Source organism: Pleuronectes platessa, chromosome 10 (assembly GCF_947347685.1).
Source record: "Pleuronectes platessa chromosome 10, fPlePla1.1, whole genome shotgun sequence".
Classification (NCBI taxonomy): Eukaryota; Metazoa; Chordata; class Actinopteri; order Pleuronectiformes; family Pleuronectidae; genus Pleuronectes; species Pleuronectes platessa.
Genome location: NC_070635.1, coordinates 27,422,400 through 27,445,891, shown reverse-complemented (window position 1 = coordinate 27,445,891; position 23,492 = coordinate 27,422,400). Strand labels below are relative to the sequence as shown.

At 40.3% G+C, this 23,492-nt stretch overlaps 1 protein-coding gene across 1 annotated transcript; it reads left to right on the top strand.

The window, feature by feature from the left end:
• Window positions 1-15,580: 15,580 nt before the first annotated feature.
• Window positions 15,581-18,850, top strand: mc2r (melanocortin 2 receptor). Its single transcript, XM_053433015.1, has 2 exons — window positions 15,581-15,933; window positions 18,307-18,850. Exons 1-2 carry the CDS (start codon window positions 15,581-15,583, stop codon window positions 18,848-18,850), a joined length of 897 nt encoding a protein of 298 aa, XP_053288990.1.
• The last annotated feature ends 4,642 nt before the right edge of the window (window positions 18,851-23,492 follow it).

The window sequence follows — 23,492 nt, the reverse complement described above, 5'->3', positions numbered from 1 at the left end:
GTGTGTGAGCTCAAATGCCTGAGTGAGAGCCTCCAGACCTTCTGCAGTTTATCTGGCCAGCCCCCTTCCAGAGAATGTATGAAAATGCCATTTTCAAAACCTAGCAGGATATCCACTAAAGTATTTCGACATGCAACAGACGCAAAACTGCCACAAAAAAAATCAAAAAGAAAGCGAAATGGGAACACACCGATGAGGATGTCGAGAGAGCTTTTGGTGACGGGGGCCGAAACCAGTGGTGTTGTGCAACAATGAGTCAGGTCATGATGTTCGCAGTGAAATTAATGTGTTTTGTCCTGCCTCTTCATCCTGTGCCATCCCTCACCTGAACACTCCAGAGATTTCTGTGTTTTTATGTTAATTCATCTAAGCGGAGAATCCCCTGCCGTGTTGCTGAAAACGACATTGACACTTTTTTCACTGCTGAATCCAATTGCGGTCTCAACTTTCTGTCTGTGGTTTTCTATAAGGGCAACCCAGACAAACAAGGCTCTAAGGTCTTACCAGTGGGTTGTGCCATTTATCTGTGATCCAACATATGTCTGCTGTTATCCACTTGCCAACCACCAAGTGAAGGCTCACAATTTTCAATCACTGCATACTCTGTTAGGTGTTTTCTCAGCACATTAGCTCAACGAGGCTTATCAGAATGTCATAGTACCTATTTCAAAAATTGCTGGAGACTAGATGAGGCTTTTTGATCAATATTGCCTGTTCACTATGTAAAACCATAAAATCAAAACATTTCTACGAGATTTCTACTACTGTGACTGATCCCATTCGTTATGTAATTATGTATGTTATCCCTTCCAAATGTGAGGAACATATTGCTTAATTACAATTTTGAAAGGTTTTAATTTAAATGTACATGTTGTACGAAACAGGATTCTGGAGCAGAAAATATTTTTAAAAATGTCATGTCAGTTGAATCGACAAAGTCTATTCATCACTTTAATAGAGCTATAGATAGTCCAACTTACTGAACTGGACTTCAGTAAGGATATTCAACATGATCCCTGGCTTCCTTAACAAGAAGTGCTGTTGTTATTACATAGAAAACTTCCTTTGAAAATGGAAATAAAATGTTTGTTGATGAACAGTGGTTTTTGAATTTCTTCCAAGTCTTCTTTTTTAACAGATCTACAGCTTGGAAGTACTCTTGAACTTGAAAGGCCTGATTCATTCATTCACTATCAATTAATCAATTCTTGATGGCATCGTCACAATCAAAATGCTTTGGGGGAATTTAAAAGGATGAGTTTTAAAATAAATTAGATCACACAGGTTTGAAGCATCCATAGGTTCATCAGAATCAGGTTTATTGGCCAAGTAAGTTTGTGCAAACTTACTTGGTTCATAGAGCGAGTTACACCGTAGGGAAGTGGAGTAAACATACCGCGGGGGGGGGGGGGGGGGGGGGGGGGGGTCTGGCGAAGGAAGGGGGAGAGCCGAGGTGGGGGGGTCGCGAATAAGCATATGAATCAGAGTGAAGCCGCTGGTAAGAGCCTCTCTCGATTCAACATTGGAGGAAACCACAGACTCTTGAAACGAAAAGTCACTCGTGATTGGCTGGTAGAAGTGGTGCTATTGATCACCATGTGTCATTGTAGTACGCACGTGGGTAAACCCCTCCCAAACAATATTAATAATAAAATGTATATAGTTGTGTTACGTCCCCCTTCCCTGGCGGTCAGGGAAGGTGTCCTTCCCCTGTGTGGTGGGGGGAGGCGCTGCTTCACTACTTGGGCCATTTGGCTCTTCCCTTTCTGCAGCAGGTGCAACTGATTGATCTGATTGGCCTGGTTGGCCCATAAAAGGAGGAAGACATCCAGCCTGTCGGGCTCTCGCTGCCTGGGTGACTGAAGCTGCTGCCAAACCTCATCGTCTTCATTTTGGTTTTGTTGTACATTCTCATTACACCAGTCCATAACACATTACACATAGTTAAGCTGCCATCTACACTGATAATTAATTTCCTTGTTAGGGCCTTTTATTGTTAAATAAATATACCAAAAACTTGTCACTGCGTGTCTCCCAATTTGTTATGCCATGCTTGAGCCATGTGGTCATAACAGTTGTTACTAATAATGTATATATTAATATATATTATAATTTATTAGTAAGCCTTTACCAAAAGCAGTGCAGTTAAGACTATACATTCATTCATGTGATGCTTTATGTTATATGTGAACATATTGTACAGGGAAAAAAACATGAACAAGGTATATGTTGAGTCAAAGCTTTATTTACATACAGCACAAATATTGTACAAACACAACTGGCCTAGCCAGTGAAAAACTAATCGGGTGAAGCTTGAAATGTCTCTTTGCAGCCTCTTGGTCATACGTTGGACGACCCAGATGCTGGATCCATGTCATCTGTCCCTTTTCAATCAGCTGTAATCACATTCAGTACAATTAGCACAGTTCAATGACAACATACACCTATACATATAACTGAAAAATTATTTAATTAATATAACCATACCCTCTTTCTTCTCTGACGACTCCTGAACTCCTCAATGCTGATGCAAGGTCCGGTTGGATGTACGGGAAGCTCCTTCATACTGGCTCATAGCTTGTCTTAGTACGTCATAGTACAGGCAGCTGGAAAACAACATGAGTAACATGAGTTTATTATTAATAAATGGAAATAGCCTCGCTGCATCACCGTTGGAAGATCCACATCAAAAAAACTAATTCCTAAACAGTTACTTGCATACAATGGCGTCGTTTTCCGCACTGCAAATCCGGACTTTCAGCGAGTCTCGGCCTAATATGCATCGTTGTGTGCGGGAATCAGGCTGTGTGAACACATGATGAAATGGATCAGATAAAGTAAACCTGGAGAATGTATTTTAAACAGCACAGCACATCTCTTCTTAAACTTACCAGCACAGTGTGGAGAGACAGAGATTTTCCTATAAAAATACAATCGGAGAAAGTCAGGTTTATGAAAAAACTTGATGAGAACAAACTGTTAAATGTAAGTAGTTCATAAATATAAAAAAATGCACTAGTTCTGCTCAAGCACTCGATGCTCTATTCTTCTTTTAGCAGCTTTCTCGCTAATTCCACAGTGGTTAACACGCTTTTCAGATCTAAGAGTTAGCTTAGCAGTTAGCAATGGCTTCTCTTTTTAGCTCTTACCGTAAGTTAGGGACTGTGCGCTCCTCTTCTCCATCTCGACTCGTCCACACCGGGCCTGCGGCTTTGCACGCACTCATCTTCCCCTCCAGGGAAACAGTATCATGTCGACTGCAGCAAGTTATTTAAACCGAAAACAGGCATTCATTCGGACCAAGCTAAACATGAGCCAGAAGTTTCATCACGCGGGAGACTGACGCTTCATTCACGAGGCTGTGATTGGACGAGCCCATCAGGTGGTTACGCGAGCGAGTGACGTGAGATTTTCAGAGTAAAACTTCACAACTGTCCTTTTCATCTTAAAGCAACAGTTATCACAGCTTTTAAATTGTACTTTTATATGGGATGAGTATATGACTGAGGACCCGTTTATTAGGGCCCAAGCACCGAAATTGGTGGGAGGCCCTATTGAAATTGTAAGGATTTTTCTTATTAGGGCCCAAGCACCGAAAGGTGAGAGGCCCTATTGAAATTGTAAGGATTATTAGGGCCCGAGCACCGAAATCGGTGGGAGGCCCTATTGAAATTTAAATGATGATTATTAGGGCCCGAGCACCGAAATCTGTGGGAGGCCCTATTGAAATTGAAATGATTATAAGGGCCTGAGCACCAACGGTGAGAGGCCCTATTGAAATTGAAAGGATTATTAGGGCGACACACATAGTGAGATTCACGTGAAGCAGCCGGTCAGGGACAAACAAGAGACGGTGTTCAAAAACCAAGTTGAAAAGATAGTACGATGAAGCCTGTCTTGCTCTTGGGTTCACAGTCAATGGGGTAGGACATGAGGAGAGACCAGTGTGGATTTTATGTCTGACAACTCTATGAGACCCAACAAATTAAGAAGACACTTAGAAACATTACACCAGTCACATGCATGTGTTCTTTTTGGTTGAGCTATATCATCTTTGTAACAAAGTGATTATAATTGAATAAATGTTTTCTCTATTATGAATAATTACAGACTGATGGAGGAATGTAGTGATAAATGTCCCCAAAAGTACTTCAATTAAGTTGAATTTAAGCAAAGTTATGGCACTATTCTTTGAAAAAAGTGACAAAGGTCACAAAAAATATTTATTTACACAGTTTTGTAAATTATTTATTACAAGTAATGTGGATTTAATTTTCATGTGTATGTTATGTAAATACACATGTTAAACTTGGCCCATTTCGTTGGGGCTGGGGAGAGGGTGGGGCATGAAAAATATTCTAGACCCAAAGTGGGGCATGACAGAAAAAGATGATGACTGGCGTATCGTTTAGCCAATGAAATTTCCAAAATAATGATGTGCTGTTTGACAGGGGGGGGGGGGGGGGGGGAAGGAGACACCACGCAAATCACTGCAGAATAGTGTCCAGCTGGTCCCATCGTTCGTCAGTGTTTCTTCCCGTCGTGACTGCTACATGTTGCTAAAATTATGAAAGATGTTTATTTGTATAAATTTTAAACCATATGACCGGTTTTGTCTCCTTTATATAAAAGTATGAAATTGAGTGTAAAATTAGCCTTTTTAGCCTGGTTGGTTACCATGGTTACAACGGGTCCTTTGGAGTCTCCAAATGGCCTTTGTGGAAAACCCCTAGACATGCGCTTGGGAAAAAATCTGTCAAATATTCATTTTCTGTGGTATTGTTATCAAATTTGAACTTGGTCTAGTCAAGGCTTCATGCTAGGGTCCCATTGTGTTTTCCAGCTCATAAGTTCCAGCTAGAGTCCTCTGCAGGCATCTGTTTATTAAAATATATTCAGGCGGAAATAAAAACCTTCTACTTCACTGTGTGCCAACTGCTATTACTCAATGCCAGTAGCACTTAGAGTGATTCTGTTGGGGGGAAAAGTTCAGAATGTTACCTTTCAAAAGAGACCAAGATCATGCATGTACTCCAAATGGTTCAAGAACAGCTATCAATTTAAGCTTCTCAGGCTTGTAAAACTGCCAGAAACTTGTCCTTGGCCGATCGTCATTACGAGCAATTCATTCCTACATCCACAACAACCACTGCATGGAAAAAACAGTTTGTGTCAGTTAGTGCTCCTGCACTGTGGAAGCTCGAGTTAACGACTTTTCACAGGAATCTTCATATCTTCATAGTTTCACTCAGTGGTGCAGAGGTTACACCTTTTTCTAACAGTTACTATCTCCCTTTTTAGAAAATATCACTCATAAATACATCAGTTTTTTTTTTTAATTATAGAATCATAAATTGTAGCTTTACTGGATTTGCCTTATATAAGTAAGTTAGCTATAATGAGTGTAATCAGTGATACAATTTTCAGGGTACAACGGATGATACATCTAAGAGAAGTCTTTCTGCTGACACCAAAACACTGTGCTTCACATAAAGCATTTCAGCTGTGTCATGACGTGACGAGTCCCAAATATTTGTCCTCCCAAACTACTACGAAAAACTCATATAGCACCATATTCAAATGCTCATGGCATACTTAGCTGTTGACTCTGCAAATTGCCTCATAATTTTGACTTTAATTGTCTTATTGTTGTTATAAAATTTTCCCAGTATTTCATTAAAACACTCAATACTTTTAACCAAAGCGACTTACAACAAGTGCATTCAACTATGAGGGTACAAACAGAGCAAGAACCATGTAAGTACATTAACTTAATACCAGAAATAATAAACTGGTCCTCAGTCACATACTCATCTGATGAGTCAAAAGTGAAAAGGTCTTTTGTGAAGTTGTACCCCGAAAACGAATACGAATTCATGAAAATGTCAGTCGTTAAGGTCATCGTGTTAGAAGGCTCATCTAATCACAGCCTCATGAATAAAGAGTCTGTCTCCCGCAAACAATAAACTCCACGGTGTTCTTTTGCCTGGTTCGATGAATGACTGAAGTCAACACCACTGTTTCTCTGGAGGAGAGGATGACTGCGTTGGAAAGTAAAATCGCGGGCCCAGTGTGGAGGAGTCGAAGAGGAAAAAAACGGCGCACAATCCCAAGTAGTACTTTTATCCAAAGCGACTCACAATAAGTGCATTCAACCATGAGGTTACAAACCCAGAACAACACGAGTCAAGAAAGTAAAATTTCTTCAAAAAAGAAAAACTACAAAGTGCTATAAGTTAGTGCCATTTAAATGCTACTAAATTGTTAGTTTTAAAATTGTATTCAAGGTATAGTCGAAAGAGGTGTGTTTATAGTATGTAGCGGAAGATGTGTAAACCTTTTGCTGTCCAGATGTCCATAGGGAGATCATTCCACCATTTAGGAGCCAGGACAGCAAACAGTCTTGATTGAGTGTTTAGCTTGCAGTGAGGGAGCAACAAGCCGATTGGCAGAAGCAGAGCGGAGTGAACGGGCTGGGGTGTAACGTTTGACCACGTCCTGGATGTAGACTGGACCTGATCGTTTAGCAGCATGGTACACAAGAACAAATTATTTGAAATGGATGCAGGCAGCCACCGGTAACCAGTGAAGGGAGCGGAGTAGTGTGAGTGAATTTAGGTCGGTTAAAGCCTGGTCCAGAACCTGCGCCGCCAACATCAGGAGAATACGCCCCCGAGAAGGGGGCGTATTTTCCTGATGTTGTACAGTATGAATCTAAAGGCACGTGTTGTTACAGTAATGTTGGCAGTAAGGGAGAGTTGGCTGTCAAGTGTCACAACCAAGTTCCTAGCAGTCTGAGTGGGGGTTAAGAGGAAGTTGTCAAAGTTAATAGTCAGGTCATGGGTAGGAGAGTCTTTCCCTGGAGGGAAAAATAGTTCAGTCTTGTCAAGGTTATTTTTTAGGTGGTGTGCAGACATCCATTGAGAGATGTCAGTCAGACAGGTAGACATTCGTGCTGCTACCTGTGTTTAATTTTTGGGAAAAGAGAGGATTAGTTGGGTGTCATCAGCATAGCTATGGTAGGAAATGCCATGTGAGTCAATGGCAGAGCCGAGAGAATTGGTGTACAGAGATAAGAGGAGGTGACCCAGGATGGAACCTTGAGGGACACCAGTAGTGAGAGGACAAGGTTCAGACACAGATCCTCTCCCAGTTACCAGGTAAGTGCGGTCATTGAGGTAGGATTAGAGCAGGGACAGAGCAGAGCCTGAGACAACCAGGTCCTGAAGGGAGGAAATAAGGGTCACTGTGTCAAATGCAGCAGAGAGGTCTAGAAGGATAAGGACAGAGGAGAGAGAGGCTGCTCTAGCAGTGTGAAGTTGCTCAGAGACAGCAAGGAGGGCAATCTCAGTTGAGTGGCCTGCCTTGAAACCAGACTGGTGAGGGTCAAGAAGGTTGTTATGGTGGAGATAGGAGAAGAGTTGATTAAAGATAGTGGGCTCAAGAGTTTTAGAAAGAAAGGGAAGAAGAGAGACAGGTCTGTAATTATTTACTTCAGACGGGTCGAGGGTGGTTTTCTTCAGCAGAGGATTTACTCTAGCCTCATTCGGTGAGTTAGCGAAACAGCCAGTTGACAAGGAAGTGTTGATAAGATGGGTAGGAAAAGGAAGAAGGTCATAGGCGATAGACCGGAGAATGTGAGATGGGATGGGGTCAATGGGGCAGGTGGTTGGGCGGGCAGAGGTTACCAAGGTAAGAACTTGATTGGGAGATGGGGGGAAAGAGGAAAGCGAAGGGGATGAAGATGAAGTTGATGGAAATTGTAGTTATAGAAGGAGGAGTGTTCTGTATGTCAACTATCTTTTTTGTAACTTTCATTCACCCATTCACACACACATTCATATAGTCTATCTATTCGCAGCACTTTGTTATTCTATGGGGTGCCATTCGGGGTTCAGCATCTTGCCCAAGAACACTTCGGCATGCAGATGGGTCAGACTGGGGATCGAACTGCCGACGTTCAGGTTGGAGGATGACTGCTCTACCCCTCAGCCACAGCTGCCCGGAAAGAGGAGAGAAGAGACTGATAAGTGAGCAGGTTTTTCCGGGGGTGTTTAGACTTTTACTAGACTTTTACTGCTCTGTCGGCAAGCACCGAGTCGGAAAACCACGGAGCTGGGGAGGACTTGTGGACCTGTCGTAACGTAAGAAGACAGAGAGAGTCAAGAGAGGAGAACAAAGTAGAAAGTTGAATGTCTGTGACAGAGTTAGTATGCATGAGTGAGAAAGACTCAGTGGAAGGGAGGGCTGATAAAACAGAGGAGGCTAGATAGGCGGGAGAGAGGGAACGAATGTTGCAACAGACAGGTACAGAGTCTGTTGATGTGGTAGGGTAGTCAGTTGAGATAGTGGGAGAGAGTAAAGGCCGGCGCATTCTTCTGCGTTTTCAGGGACAAGCAAGCGCAAGAGCCCTTGCGTGCCTATTGCCTGCTTGCGTACCCCTTCTTGCGTGGTTGTGTGCGTCGGACAATTTTTCTGACTATACCACAAAGCTATAGCACAAGCTCACGCAGCCCGCAAGGCTGTGATTGGTCTGCTAACTACATCCTTTCCGGATCAAATAGAAGAGCGTTTGGCGGAAGAGATTCGAAAGTATGACCACTTGTATAACCCGTCACTGACTGGAGGATTTGTCCGCCAGAAAAAGGCTATGAGGAGAAGCAGTGGCGATGTAAATAAACAGTCGACGACGACTGCCACACACAATGAAGGCGTCTCTAAGGCCGTCTTCGACAAAAAACTTTACTCCGCCTAGTGTTTTCTGGCGGTGAATTGCTTTGCATCACTCGCAGCCCTTGCAGAACCATGAATTAAAACGAGTCCGTCGACACAGCTGCGTGAAAAGCCGCAGCCGCAGTTGCAGAAAGATGCGCCGGCCTTAAGAGATAAAGAAGTTGTGAGAGACATGAAGTGGGGTTACAGTGAGGTTAGATGTTGAACAGTTTCTGGTGAAAATATAGTCAAGGTGGTTACCGGCTTTGTGAGAAGGAGGTGAAAGACTGACTGAGAGAGCAAAAGCTGAGTAATGAGTAAACCTGTACCGTCACCCCTATCAGTTGGTCTGGGTGAAAGAGAAGGCAGAGGAGAGGGCAGGGGTGGATGTGTTGTCTGGTGTGATCCAGGTCTCAGTGAGAGCAAGGAAGTCAAGCGGTTGCTGGGTAGCAAAGCCAGAGATAAAGTCTGTCTTGCGGGTAGCTGACTGGCAGTTCCATAAGCCCCCTGTGACAAGATGTTTGGTATCTGTGGAACGGGTGGGATAGATAAGAGAGGAAAGGTTACGTATTGGTGTGAACAAGTGCAAGGCCTATAGTATCAACGAGCAGAAATGCGCACGGAAATTGTACGCATATTAAAAGGAAACAGCACCTTAATACTCAGCCTCCGCCGAAAGTCTCCTTTGTCTTTATCCTCCAAGTCGTATGAAGATGAAGAGTCTTCACAGACGCTGAAGCTGACGCTTCAAAAGATTCCTGGTTTTTAAACCAGAGTTAGTGATGGTTGGCTACAGCTGTGCTGACCACACCTCTTCTCATGAGTCAATCAGGCACAAGGTGGTAATGGCCGCGCAATAGAAACTCAGCAGAGCTCAACACAAGAGAAACTTGTCAGTAATCAGGTGAGTTTCACAAAATCTCCAAATTTGTCAAAAACTGATAATAGACAATCTCTATTTACCTCAAAAGCTAGAAAGTAAAAAAGAGCTCAGTCCTTAACAGAATAACCTTAGCTGGTTCCCCTTTAACTCTCAATCACTTACGTGAAACTATAAACAAAATCCTAGCTAGTACAATTCAAGGTAAGACCAAACAGTACAAACTATCAATCTAGTTAACCTAAGACAGCAAATATAATAGTAATCTAGCAGAGAAGCTTATTAAAGAATATACTTTGCCTAAATCCAAGTAGTCCAGTAGTATGAAACCCCAGAAGTCCAATGCACACTCGTGTCAGCGTGTTAACAACTGTGGTATTAGCGAGAAAGTTGTAAAAAGAAGACAGCATTGAGTGCTTGAGCAGAACTAGTGCATATTTAAATATGTACGAACTGCTTAAACTCAAGAGTTTGTCCTGTTAAGTTTTTTCATAAGCGTTACTTTTTGTCCGGTTGTATTGTATAGGAAACCACCCGTCTCTTCACACCTCTGAGGCAGATAGCCGGCGCCATGAACCGGAGCAAGTATAAAATGAATTGAAAAAAGCATTGACAAGTTCAGGAGTCGACAGAGAAGAAAGAGGGTAAGATGAGAATCATTAGATCATTTTACAGTTACATGTATAGGTGAATATTGTCATTGAACTGCTAATTGAAGAAGGACGAGATGGATCCATCCTTCCACAGCCAGGAGCTCACTGACCTGTGTGCCACACTTCAAATAAGACGAAAATCTACACTTAATCTCACAGCTACACACCACAGACGTCTACACACTGGAGCAGATTCGGACAGGGGGCCACCAAGAACTTATGACACCGAGGCAGCAAAGAGACATTTCAAGCTTCACCTGATTAGCTTTTCACTGGCTAGGCCAGTTGTGTTTTTACACTAATCATGCTGTATGTAAATAAAGCTTTGACTCAACATATATCTTGTAAATGTTTTTTTCCCTCTACAATATGTTCAAATGTTCAACATATAACGTCAAGCATTACAAGAATAAATGTATATTCTTCAGTAACTACATTGCTTTTGGTAAAGGCTTACTAAAAATGTATATATCTACATATAAATACATTATTAGTAATAATAACTATGTATTAATTGCTATTATTATTTTGTGTGGGAGGGGTTTACCCACATATATATTATAAGAACCCAGGGTAACCAATAGCAACAGATCTACCAGCCAATAAAGAGTGACTTTTCGTTTCAAAGGGCTGTGGTTTCATCTAACAGTGAAGTGAGATAAGTTCTCACAAGCAATTTCGATTCATATGCTAATTAGATCACCGCTTCGCTCAACGGCGGCACTGCCCCCCCCCCCCCCCCCCCCCCCGCAGCCCCTCCACTGCTACCAGGAGTACGTTTCTGCCAATTTGTGTGAAAATTCTACTTCTCTTGCAGTGACCCTCAATGATATCCGTCAAGCCCAAAATCGACTCGATTTAAATCCTATACAGTCTGAAATTCCATTCAAATGATACACTGCTGTGGTCTGGTCCATGCTAGTGAAAGCTGCATTAAAGGTCAATTCCAACTAACTCTGCTGTGTATTGTTCTGCATATGGGTCCCACATATACATATTCAATTACAAATATGGTTAGAAGATACATCATTTATTTCACTGAAATTTTCATATTTACATCATAAATACATAAATACATCACATGAAAACATTATGAGTATGAGGTAATTCAATAAATAAAATTGAATATTTAAATAATTTTGACTCAGGTACTTGATTGAATCATTGCATATCTTTTAAAGCTGCTGCTTATTTTAAATGTTGTCTTTTAACTGTGATCGCACATGGGTCCTAAGAAATGCAATTTTGTTCCACTGTAAGATTTACAGATATCGCTAGAATAACATGTAGTTGAAAACAAACAAAGTTAGGTAACTGTCTAAACAGAGATTGAGAATAAACGAGAGTGATAGGGAGGGTCAGTGCACTGACTATCCTTGTGCTGTCTTCATTACAGACACAGTGACAAACAGGAAAACACTGAAATGGACTAAAACATGTATCATAGCCTTGGTGAGGCAGAATTTCAAGGCTACAAAAACAAACTTGTTTCCCTCCTATATAAACACAGTCTACTGCCCAAACACATTTTGGAAGATGCATTCACTTCAGCCCTAATACCAGTACTTTGTGTTTGGATGCTCTTCAAAATGACAAAACAGACAAACCATCTTCTGAAAAGGGTTTTAAACTAAAAGGTTTTTTCAGCAAGTGGCTGTGAAGAAAGGAACAAGTAAGGCTCTTACATGATTTTTCATTTAATTCAAGCTTTTACATATATAATGTCTAATCATGAATTCAATGGGGAAACTAAATGTTGAGCTATTTTTTGTCTATGGCTATATAGGAGTTAATTAGTGTCAGTGCATTTACTGTTGCTGTTTTTGAAGCTTAATGTAGTTTTATAATGATCAGATTGCCATATGGTTAATCTGGAAGAGGAAAACAAACGAATCTAGGATACATTTTAGAAAATAACAGCTAAGATGTGGGGCTACTGAGTAAGACAGCAAGCAAAGGCTATATTGACAGGGCTTATTTTACCAGTATACTGTCTATAATACTGGTAAATTAAGCCCTGTCCATTATGATTCCTTCTCTCATTTTGTAAAGTCCTGGCTGATTAATGAGGCTCTGATTATTTTTTGAGGGCTTGTGGCTCAACTAAGCATCTGTTCAAAAAGATATCATAATTTTAAAAAGGAAACATAGACAACATAGCTTGTTTTATGCTATAGCTTAGTGCTATAAACGTGAAATATGTTTATTTATTTGCAGCCTCATTGGACTCTAGCAATGTGTCCTATGCCGAGGGACATTCAGTGTGTAAATCCAACCTGTATCTGAGCCCAAATGATAACAGCTACGTGTGACTGCTACTTCAATATGCAGCATTTGAAAACAGATCATATGATCACAAGGAACATCCAGTACCATAATAATGTAATTTCATTTAAAGCCCACTGTTTAAACTTCAGCATGAAATTAACAGCGCAAGGAAGAAACTGTAATGTAGGGAAAGAAATGCAGAGATGTTTCACAATAAAGGACTTGGACAGATAAGTGTTTTGGTATGGGGAAAAGGGGTGGACAGAGAGAAATAGAGAGAGGCATGGAGAGGAAAGAAATGTTTGCATAAGCAACTTGTGAAGTGATATGGATAATGTCTATATTTCATGTCATGTTTATGGCTGCGACCACTTGGGTTTGGGGCATCTCTCTGCAGCGTAGGTTCAAGATTTGGCTGTAGACCCACTGAAGGGAAATATTAATGCTGCTATAAAACATTTTCTCTGAAAAAACATTGTTTTTCCCAATCTCGTGGTTTCAGTTTAGAGAATGCTCTATATTGCTCTTATGTGTGCAATGCAAACATTCCCAGTTTGGTGTGGAAAAACTCTTTGACTGGCATCTAAACTCATCCAAACTCATTGGGACTGTGAAAGCCAATACCAAGCAAGCCAGGAAGCCTAACTCCAGAATTCAACTTTGTCTCTCGGGCTCTCTCAGAGCTACTTCTGTCAGCTGTTGTGTCAACTGAGAACAACATCATAAACACCTGTGAGGAAAGAATTCTAAAAGTGCTTAAAGGAAGAATTCACCAAAAAAATTAAATTTCAACACTTATCTACTCACCTCTATGCCAATGGAGGTGTTGGTGAAGTGATCATAAAATACTATTGGTACTGGTAATCACTTCTTCAAACACAACATGCCTCAATACTGTTCGTGTGGTGTCATCCTAGAATCTGGAAGCCCTGACATTCAATTTCCACTCAAAACAGTATCACCCATCCATCGGCATAGTGGTGAGTAAATGATGAATGGATTTTCATCAAAATACATCAATTTACATCAAAATATTGACAACGGCGTGTGAGTGTGTTAATATTCCCCCCCCCCCCCCCCCTACATTCAGTCATTATGTTTTCAATAAAGCCCTGAGAGACTGTGTACATTACAGATACTAGTATGAACAGGTCTTGTCACAGCATCCTCAGGGTAGTTTTTGCTTTTCGTTGTAATAATCAAAAGCTGAGCGATGGGTTGGACTTTCTGCTGGAAGTCATGGATCACAAATGCTGTTTCTAAAAAACAACCACAAAATGACTAGTCTGCAGGAGTCAGGACTGCGGTCAAGCCATGTTGTTTGTATATCCGTAAACCAGCACACACCGTACAAAATTTGGAGTGCGCTCGTATTCAGACCTTTACGGTACATGAAACAACTTTAGTATCTCTCACTCCGTAAAGACTTGGTGAGGCAGCAGCATTCCGCAGTCGCTTCTTCACTGTAGCTATGACACTGGTGTTGTGCGGAAACCATTTAAAGAAGCTGCCAGTTGAGGAACTGTGAGGCGTCTATTTCTCAAACTAGAGACTCTAATATACTTGTCTTCTTGCTGAGTTGTGCACCGGGGCCTCCCACTTCTCTTTCTACTCTGGTTAGAGCCCGTTTGTGCAGTTCTCTGAAGGGAGTAGTACACACCGTTGTAGAAAATGTTCAGTTTCTTCGCAATTTCTCGCATGGAATAGCCTTCATTTCTAAGAACAAGAATAGACTGGCGAGTTTCACATGAAAGTATTTTTTTCCGGCCATTTTGAGATTATAATCGAACCCACAAATGTGATGCTCTCAACTAGCTCAGAAGGCCAGTTTTAAAGCTTCTCTCACCAGCTAAACAGTTTTCAGCTGTGCTAACATAACTGCACAAGGGTTTTCAAGGGTTTTCTAATCATCCATTAGTCTTCTAAGGCGATTAGCAAACACACTGTACCATTAGAACACTGGAGCGATAGTTGCTGGAAATGGGTCTCTATACACCTATGTAGATATTTCATTAAAAAACAGACGTTTTTAACAACAACACAGCATGACAGTTCCACAAAATTCTAGGTTAACAACTTTAATAAGATTTCATATATATATGAAATCTTATTAAATTTGTATATATTTATGTTACTTTTAGATGTCCATTCACCTAACAGCACATCCATGAATGGCTAGAATTGCTGTCACTCTTTATATTACACCTAGCCATTACAATGCATTGGTTGGTCCTTTATCTTTAACCTGACCTTTGGTACTGCTCAAAGAGAGAATGGAGTATCTTTGGAATTATCCTGTACAGATATCACATAATATAACATTATATACATAATATATAGTGGTATATATAGTAATGTAATGTGAAAATGGTCAAAAATTCCTCAATACTGCTCACCTTGCTGTATTGCAGTTACCTGCGTATTCACTCAATTATTCACTAAATAAGGCTGGGATATGTGACAAGATTATGACATATCTTAAGTGAAAGTTCAGAGAAAGATGTAGCTGGTTTACTGTCAATATCAATCCTGAAAGCTTGCTTATTTCTTCTGGTAGCAATATGCAAAATAGCCATCTAAGATTAACAGTCAAGCTACTTCCACAATCACATTAACTGATAATGTTGCATTAGCTTATCTTTTTATCTGTTAATATACTTTACACTTACATGTTCTTGTTGTTGATGAGGACCGTAGTACATTACATTACTAAAAGGCAACAGCAGAGCAGCCCCTCACACTATATCAGCAAGAGGTATTTTGGGGGGCTATTAAATGTTTATGTGTCCTTGTATCTATTTTTGGTTCACTGATGAACAATGGAAAAGATTTGATCCTAATAATTTTTAATTGTTACTTTTTATATGGTATTATTCTCGTTTTCAATGTAATTAAATGTTTTACATAAAAAAGTTCCCTTAAGGTTTTTCACTTACACACATTGATTTGAAGATTAAAAGAACATTTAAAATTTGGAAACTCAAATTGTATTTCTGAGCTAAATCTTGACCTAATTTACTCTCCTCAATATCCTGACAGCTCTGGAACGTTTCCCTCTAACAGAACTATGAACACGACCCCAGTATTCCAGACAGACTGTCCTGAAGTGAAAGTCCCGGTCCTTCTCTTCCTTACCATGGGATTAGTGAGCCTGGGTGAGAACTTCCTGGTTGTGTTAGCCGTCATACGAAATAGGGATCTTCACTCGCCCATGTACTGCTTCATCTGCAGCCTGGCAGCGTTCAACACCATCGCCAGCCTTACTAAAACCTGGGAAACCTTGATGATTGTTTTGGCCGACGTGGGGCAGCTGGAGAAAAGAGGCTCCTCTGAGACAAAGTTGGATGATGTGATGGACTCCCTGCTGTGTATGTCGTTTGTTGGCTCCATCTCGAGTTTCCTGGCCATTGCTGTGGACCGGTATGTGGGTAGGGCTGGGATATGCACACCAAAGTGTTATAGAACAATGTCTGATACTTTAAGACCAGTAGTGTGATGGTATGAATAGAATCAACAAGAATACTAATTAGGGCCCAAGCACTGACAATGCAAAGGCCCTATTGAAACTGATGTGATTATTATTATTTTTCAGGCAAATGATTTTTGTTTTTCAAGGCCTAGACATGGGCCAATTTTACAGAAAATTCAAAAGTGATGAAATTTACATATTCTGGAGTAATTTGAAATAGGCATGGTAAAATGGCTGAGCAACACCACCTAGAATGCGGCCCCTGAGTTTGCTTTCACTGATCTCCACGTGTATCATGACCAGATGAACAGAAAAGTTTCAAGGAGCATTATGAAAAACAGGAAGACATTTTGGATTTAGGGGCCATTATGGCCATTTTACACGTGTATTTTAACGAACACCTCCTAGAGCTTTCATCAGATCAAATTCGGTGAGTGTCATTTAAACAAGATGGGGATTAACACTACCTTGATGTTGTTGTTTTAGTCACACAGTGTGACAGTGGCGTGGCACCAAATATTGATTACTTGCCATCAAAACACGAGGTTGTTGTATCACAGACATACATGGTCCAATCTAATCCAAACTGGATATCTATGACAAAAATCCCGACCTGATTACATTTACACAGAAATCATAACTTAAAATCACAGCGTTCCCTGGTGGCACCAGGAAATGTCTTGTTTTTTGCACGTCTTAGACTTTGATGTATTCCAACTTTCAACAAGTCGGACATTTTATATTGACTGGCCATTTTGGACCATTTCCCTCACGTGTATTTGAACAAGCAACTCCTAGAGCTTTCATCAGATTAACTTTAAATTCAATGATTGTCACCTCAACAACATTGAGATTAAAAATAATTCAAAGATTTAGTGTATGTCACAGGGTGTGACTGTGGCGTCAAAGTTTAATGATTTACCAAAAAAGAGGGATTTGTGATAACTCCTCTGTGCATAATCCAATCAGACTCAAAACTCTTCTACACGATTACAGTCCCGCCCTGATCAGATCAATATGTTAATATTGACTCATCATTACAGCGACACCTGCTTGGGACAGGAAATTACATATTTTACACTTTGATGCACTGCTCTTGGCTGCTTTATAATATATAGCTCTAATGAGCTCAGACAAGTCATACGTCCATGGTCAGAATTGTGACATTTCCTCAAACATTGGTGTTTAGGGAAGGTTGATCCTTAGACAAAGGAGACAAAGTTGACATAACTCTGCTGTGCCTTGTCCAAACACCAACAAAATCTGTAACATGATCAGATTCGGGGCCTGAACAGCTCAATGTGTCAATTTTTATTCTGGGTTATAGCGCGCCCTATTGATTCACTGTGAAAACAACGTTTGTTTAGGACTCCACTGTGCATTGTCCAATCAGCCCCCAAATTCTGTCACATGATCAGATTAAGAGCCTTAACAGCTCTATATGTCAATTTTAACTCAGGGTCAGAGCACCACCTACTGATTCACTGTGAAACAGGATTTTTTTTAAACTTCACTGTGAATATTCCCATCAACCTCAAAATTCTGTCACATGATCAGAGTCCATGCCCAAACAGCTCCATGAGTCAATATTGAGTCAGGGTCATAGCACAACCTACTGATTCCCTGTGAAACAGGAAGTTTTGTTTAAATCCACTGTGTATTGTCTAATCGGCCCCAAAATTCTGTCACATGATCAGAGTCTCGGCCTGAACAGATCTATAAGTCTGTATGTAGGGATAGTGATAGCGCCACCTACTAAAAACAGAAGTAAGCCTCGTTTTGCAATCTTAATTAGATTTACATAATACCGTAATACATGATTTGTGGGCGTGGTTAGGCGTTGCGTGATGGACACGGGAAGTGAAGCGTATATTCTTCACGGGGTGCTCAAAACGGGCTTGCTCATTGATGCTTTGCAGCCCTATTTTTAATCATGATGCTTTAAACTAGTGTAAATCAAAGACAATATGGATTAATTGACTGTTAAGGAATGTGGCCCTATTTTGGTCCCTGAAAATAGTTAACCTCTGCTTCTATTTTTTTTTTTACATAAACATTAATTCATAACATCAGGTCTAACTGGAACTTCGTCTCAACATTTCTGTGGGGAGTCAGACATATACATGTAAAAGGCATTTTTTAGCCGAAAACAGTTCTATGTATCAGCATACAAGAAGAAAAAAAAGTCTGTTTTGTGGCTTAATTTTTCTTCCACTACATCACATGGCCACAAAAGTCAGTTACTGAAGGTTTAAAGCTTCCACATGACACTCAATCTAATGATCATGATTGAGGAAGATTTAAATCTTTGTTTTCATTTTCAGTTACATCACCATCTTCCATGCACTGCGATATCACAACATTATGACAATGCAACGCACCAGGGCAGTCTTGGGTATCATCTGGACAATGTGTGGGGTGTCAGCCATACTTATGGTGAGGTTCTTTGCCGCCAAGTTCACCATGATCTGCTTTGTCGTCTTCTTCGTCGTCTCCTTGGTGATTATCTGCTTCCTCTATGTCTACATGTTCATGCTGGCTCGCATCCATGCCCTGAAGATCGCAGCTCTGCCCACCAGTGGCGTGGGGAAGTGTCAATGGAGGTGCTGCAGCATGAGAGGGGCCCTGACTCTCACCATCCTGTTCGGGACATTCATGGTTTGTTGGGCGCCGTTTTTTGTCCACCTTATCATCATCATGGTGTGCCCGACGAACCCATACTGCGAGTGCTACCGATCGCTATTCCAGCTGCACATGGTGCTGGTGATGAGTCACGCCCTTATTGACCCAGGCATCTATGCCTTCCGCAGCGCAGAGCTCAGACAAACTTTCAGGAAGATGCTTGTTTGTTCAAATTGGAAGCCATAGTCATAGAGAAAATTTGTTTCTGCTTTATTCTGTATGTTCTATATTCTATGTTGTCTGTACATGCAGAGCACTTTATGTTAACTTTTTTGCATATATTTATATTACATAACATGAAGTTTTTTATCCAAAGCAACTTACAATTAGTGCATTCAACATCTATGAGCGGCCATTTAGGGGTTCAGTATATTGCCCAAAGACACGTCGGCATGCAGATGGGAAAGACTGAGGATCATACCGCCGACGTTCTGGTTGGAGGACGACCACTCTACACCTCAGCCACAGAAACCCAATTTTATATATATCTATATGTGTAAAATATATCTAACACAGTGAATATAAAGTATACAAGTATACTTAATGTACATATTCAAGCAACATTTACAACTAAACAATGTCAGTTTGTTCCAAAAATCATCTCATTAACTGTTTTTGTGTATGAATTAAAATGCTATTGACCAGTCTGAAAATACAAATAATACAAATGACTTGCTTTTCTTTGCAATTAATTATATATATATATATATATATATATATATATATATATATATATATATATATAAAAACACTGAAAAATGTTTAATAGTGACCACACAGCAGTGATACATTTTATACCAAAAAAGAGTTTTATGATAAAGTTCAGTCTAGCTTCTCAGTTGAGAGTCAGGAACCAGACCCGCACACACAGAGCGCTACATCTATTTATATATTCACTTTGTTACATTCCAAGTGTAAACCTATGACATCTTTACTTACATTAGTTTAACATAGTGTGGGCGGGAAGGCAGCACAGGGGGAATACAGAATACAACAGATATAATTGATAGCAAAGAAGACAAGTGACTACATTCACATTCTGCTGGGCTTCTGAGCTTTGGCAAATGTCAGGAATCTGATTGTGAATTTTTTTTTGCATTTGTGGTGCAGATGGTCGAGGGTAGGTTACAGGAGCAGCAGAAAATAAATTTAGAAAGTAAAAAAAACAACAGCCATCAACAGTTGAAGTAATCCAAATGTTCAACCATAGCCTACTTTATTTCCCTTCAAACAAATAACAAATTAGGTGACATACTGTACATCTGAGGCCATGGACAAATAATGTCTGACTTGTTTCTCAGGTTGTTAGCGTTGTAAACATTAAATCTAGCACAGGGATCAGTCTGCATCAACTATGCATTTACCCACAAGGCTGTTTTCCCTCTGAGCTTTGAACTCGTGCTCTAATTCCCACACATAGCTACTTTAAAAAATCTGTAGAGTTCACACATTAGAGACATGATAAAAAATGTTTTAAACTCAATTGATGTTGACTAATGCTTTTGCTATCCGGGCAATACCAATGCTCCAAAGCTTCACTTGGTAGCCTTCATGAGTACTCTGATGCATTGTTAAAACAAAGTGTATGAGAACTTCTACCCAACAGTGTCCAAGGTTTTCTAATGATAGTGGGAAAAAAATGAAAATTAAATATAAAGCGTCTGAGTGAGGAGTTTGGTCAACATGTGTGCCTTATAAATGGGGGCTTTGTCACCCTGCTTCTCCACTAATTTGTCAGGTTAATATGTCACCTGTCTGTATATATATACAGTGGGCTCCAAACAGTGGACCCCAATATATAAAGATTCTTGAAAAATCATAACCAATCACTGAATTTTAAACAAAAGTTAAAGCACAAGAATCCAGCTATAATGAAAGGCAGAGCATATATATTTTCAATCGAATAATGATGTCCTAGCTCAGGGATGGGGAACATTTTATCTATCAAGGGCCATTTTATTTTAAACATCCTTCGAGGGCCATACTAAATTATTATTTTTCATTAACAAATAGATCACATCAGGGTTCCTGACTAACTTTTTACATTGGTTGCAAGTGCGCGCCAAGTTTTTTTGGAATCCAATAATACACCTATTAAAGCTTTCCTTGACTGATAATGCAGTAGCACAATCATGCAAGCAGGCTACACCCTTTCACAGAGCAATTAACTTAATTCTTAAGGATATTCAGTTTGACATTTCAATTAAAATTAAAAATATTAACCTATCCTAAATACATACTGTAAATCATAAGATAAACCATACATAACCAAAACAATAAATAAAATGGATTCTCTGGCTCTGTTAACAAAAATGGCTTTGAAGAAATAATTGGCACCGGATATACAGTACCAGTCAAAAGTTTGGACACACCTTCTACCCTGTTCTTCCTCAGTAGTGGTGTCTACTTTGCAGCAATTCGACCATGAAGGCCTGATTCACGCAGTCTCCCCTGGACAGCTGATGTTGAGGTGTGTCTGCTACTTGAACTCTATGAAGCATTTATCATGCCTCTAATCTGACGTGCTGTTAATTTGTGGTTTCTGAGGCTGGTAACTCTAATGAACTTATCCTCGGCAGCAGAGGTAATTCTTGGTCTTCCTGTCCTGGGGCACTCCTCATGAGAGCCAGTTTCATCATAGCGTTTGATGTTTATTGCGACTGAACTTGAGGATACATTCAAAGTTCTTTAAGCTTTCCAGATTAACTGACCTTCCTGTATTAAAGTAATGATGGACTATCGTTTCTCTCTACTTAGTTGAGTGGTTCTTGCCATAATATGGATTAGAACTGTAGTCGAATAGGCCTATTTACTGTATAGAGCTGTGCACCAATCCTGCCTCTGCACAACACAACTGATGGTCTCAAATACATTAAGAAAGCAAGAAATTCCACAAATTAACAATTGACAAGGCAAACCTGTTAATTGTAAACGATTCCAGGTGACTAACGCATGAAGCTCAATATAAGAAGGTCAAGAGTGTGCAAAGCTGAAGAATCGAACATATATAAATATAAAACATATTCTGGTTTAACACTTTTTTGTTTACCACATAATTCCATGTGTTCCTTCGTAGTTTTGATGTCTTCAATATTAATTATCAATGTAGAAAGAAAGAAAAATAAAGAAAAACCATTAGTGAGAAGGTGTGTATGTTACCAATTCGGTAAACAGGATGATTATGATTAACATGAGCATAAGTTTAAGTTAGTATTCCATCGTTTCACCTAGGATTGTGTGTGTTTGTGTATGTGTGTGAGTCTACATGTCTCGTGAACTCTGGATCAAATTTGTATCGTCAGGCTCCCCACTCCTTTCCTGGCTGGTTGTTTAAAGCCCCTACAAGGAGTATTGAATTGTTATGAAATGGTATAATTTGAATAATTCTGCCTCTTTATGACCTACATGAGCAAATGAGACAATCAAAGAGAAAATTGTTTTTTTCTATAAACCAGGGGTGTCAAACTCATTTTAGTTATGGGGCCACATGCTGCCCACTTTGAGCTCAAGTGGGCCAGACCAGTAAAATCATAGCATAATGGCTTTGTACCCCCTGTTTTTTTTTCACCGCCGCCGCCAAGCCCCTCCGCCCTGGACGATGTCGCATCGCTCCGGGTGGGGGGGCGTGGCGGCACACACACACACATTTGCCGCTCCTGGTATCTCATGCTGGCCTGATATGATAGTGCCGACCCCTGGCTACGGCGATGGAACGATTTGTTTACTGTTCCACCGTTAAAGAGATGCGGACGTCTAAACATTAGTTCCGCCTCACATTTCCCCCTCCCGGTCTCGCGCCCCACCTGTTATGCCTCTGTGCCCCACCTGTTTGAGAATCACTGGCATAGAGTGAGACTGCGGTTTGACTTTTTTCTATCTTTATTTAAATTTTTTGAAATTTTTTACCTTGCATCCGGCGGGCCGAGCTGGATCCCTGGCGAGCCGTATCCGGCCAGCGGTATGTTTGTCACCCCTGTTATAAACTATTAGACCTAACAAGGGCAGAGGAGGAGTTGTGTGCGTTAACATGAACAACAGCTTGTGCATTGCCGCGATTATTTTTTTCAAACACTGCTGTCCAGACCTAAATCCCCTCATGACAAGGTGCCAAACATTCTTTTTACAAGGGACTTCATAATAACAGTATACATTCACCAACAAGCTTAGTCTCAGGGAGCACTTGAAAGGCTGCATGACGTCATCAAAAACAGCAAACAGCATGATCATAGTAGCAATGGAATTAAATCGTGCAGATCTCAAATTGGTCATATTGGCATAACAATTTTCTCAATGAGACAAAATAACGATAACAATCATACAACAAGAAGATACATTACCTCATCGCCATGCATCCTGCTAACAGCTGTCTGTCTTTTTTTCATTTATTCCAAAACAAATGCATATGGTGGGTGCACTAAGCTGGCGGTTGTGGCTCAGGGGTTATAGAAGTCATCCTCTAACCAGAATGTCTGAACCCCAAATTGCCCTTCTCATAGAGAAACGTGCTGCTCATAGATGCACGGTGTGAATATGTATGTGAATGGGTGAATGTGAAAGCTGTACTGTGAATAGGGATGAGTATTGATAAGATTTTAACGATTCCGATTCCTTATCGATTCCTGCTTATCGATTCCGATTCCTTATCGATTCTCTTATCGATTCTTTTTGGGCAAGGGGGGAAAAAAAGAGCACAAACGGGTTTATTTACATTGATTTTCTTTTATATAATTTTCTATAATGATGCACACCATATACAGTATGTATACATAAACATTTACATTTTTTAAATAACCAAAAACATTCACGTATTCCTCTTGAACTAAAGATA

What these genes read in the sequence shown, in the direction of transcription:
- mc2r (XM_053433015.1), top strand. Translation starts at nt 15,581, where the DNA reads ATGAACACGACCCCAGTATTCCAGACAGACTGTCCTGAAGTGAAAGTC. An exon ending in CTGGCCATTGCTGTGGACCG is followed by an intron (nt 15,934 to 18,306) that starts GTATGTGGGTAG and finishes TTTCATTTTCAG; the next exon opens with TTACATCACCATCTTCCATG.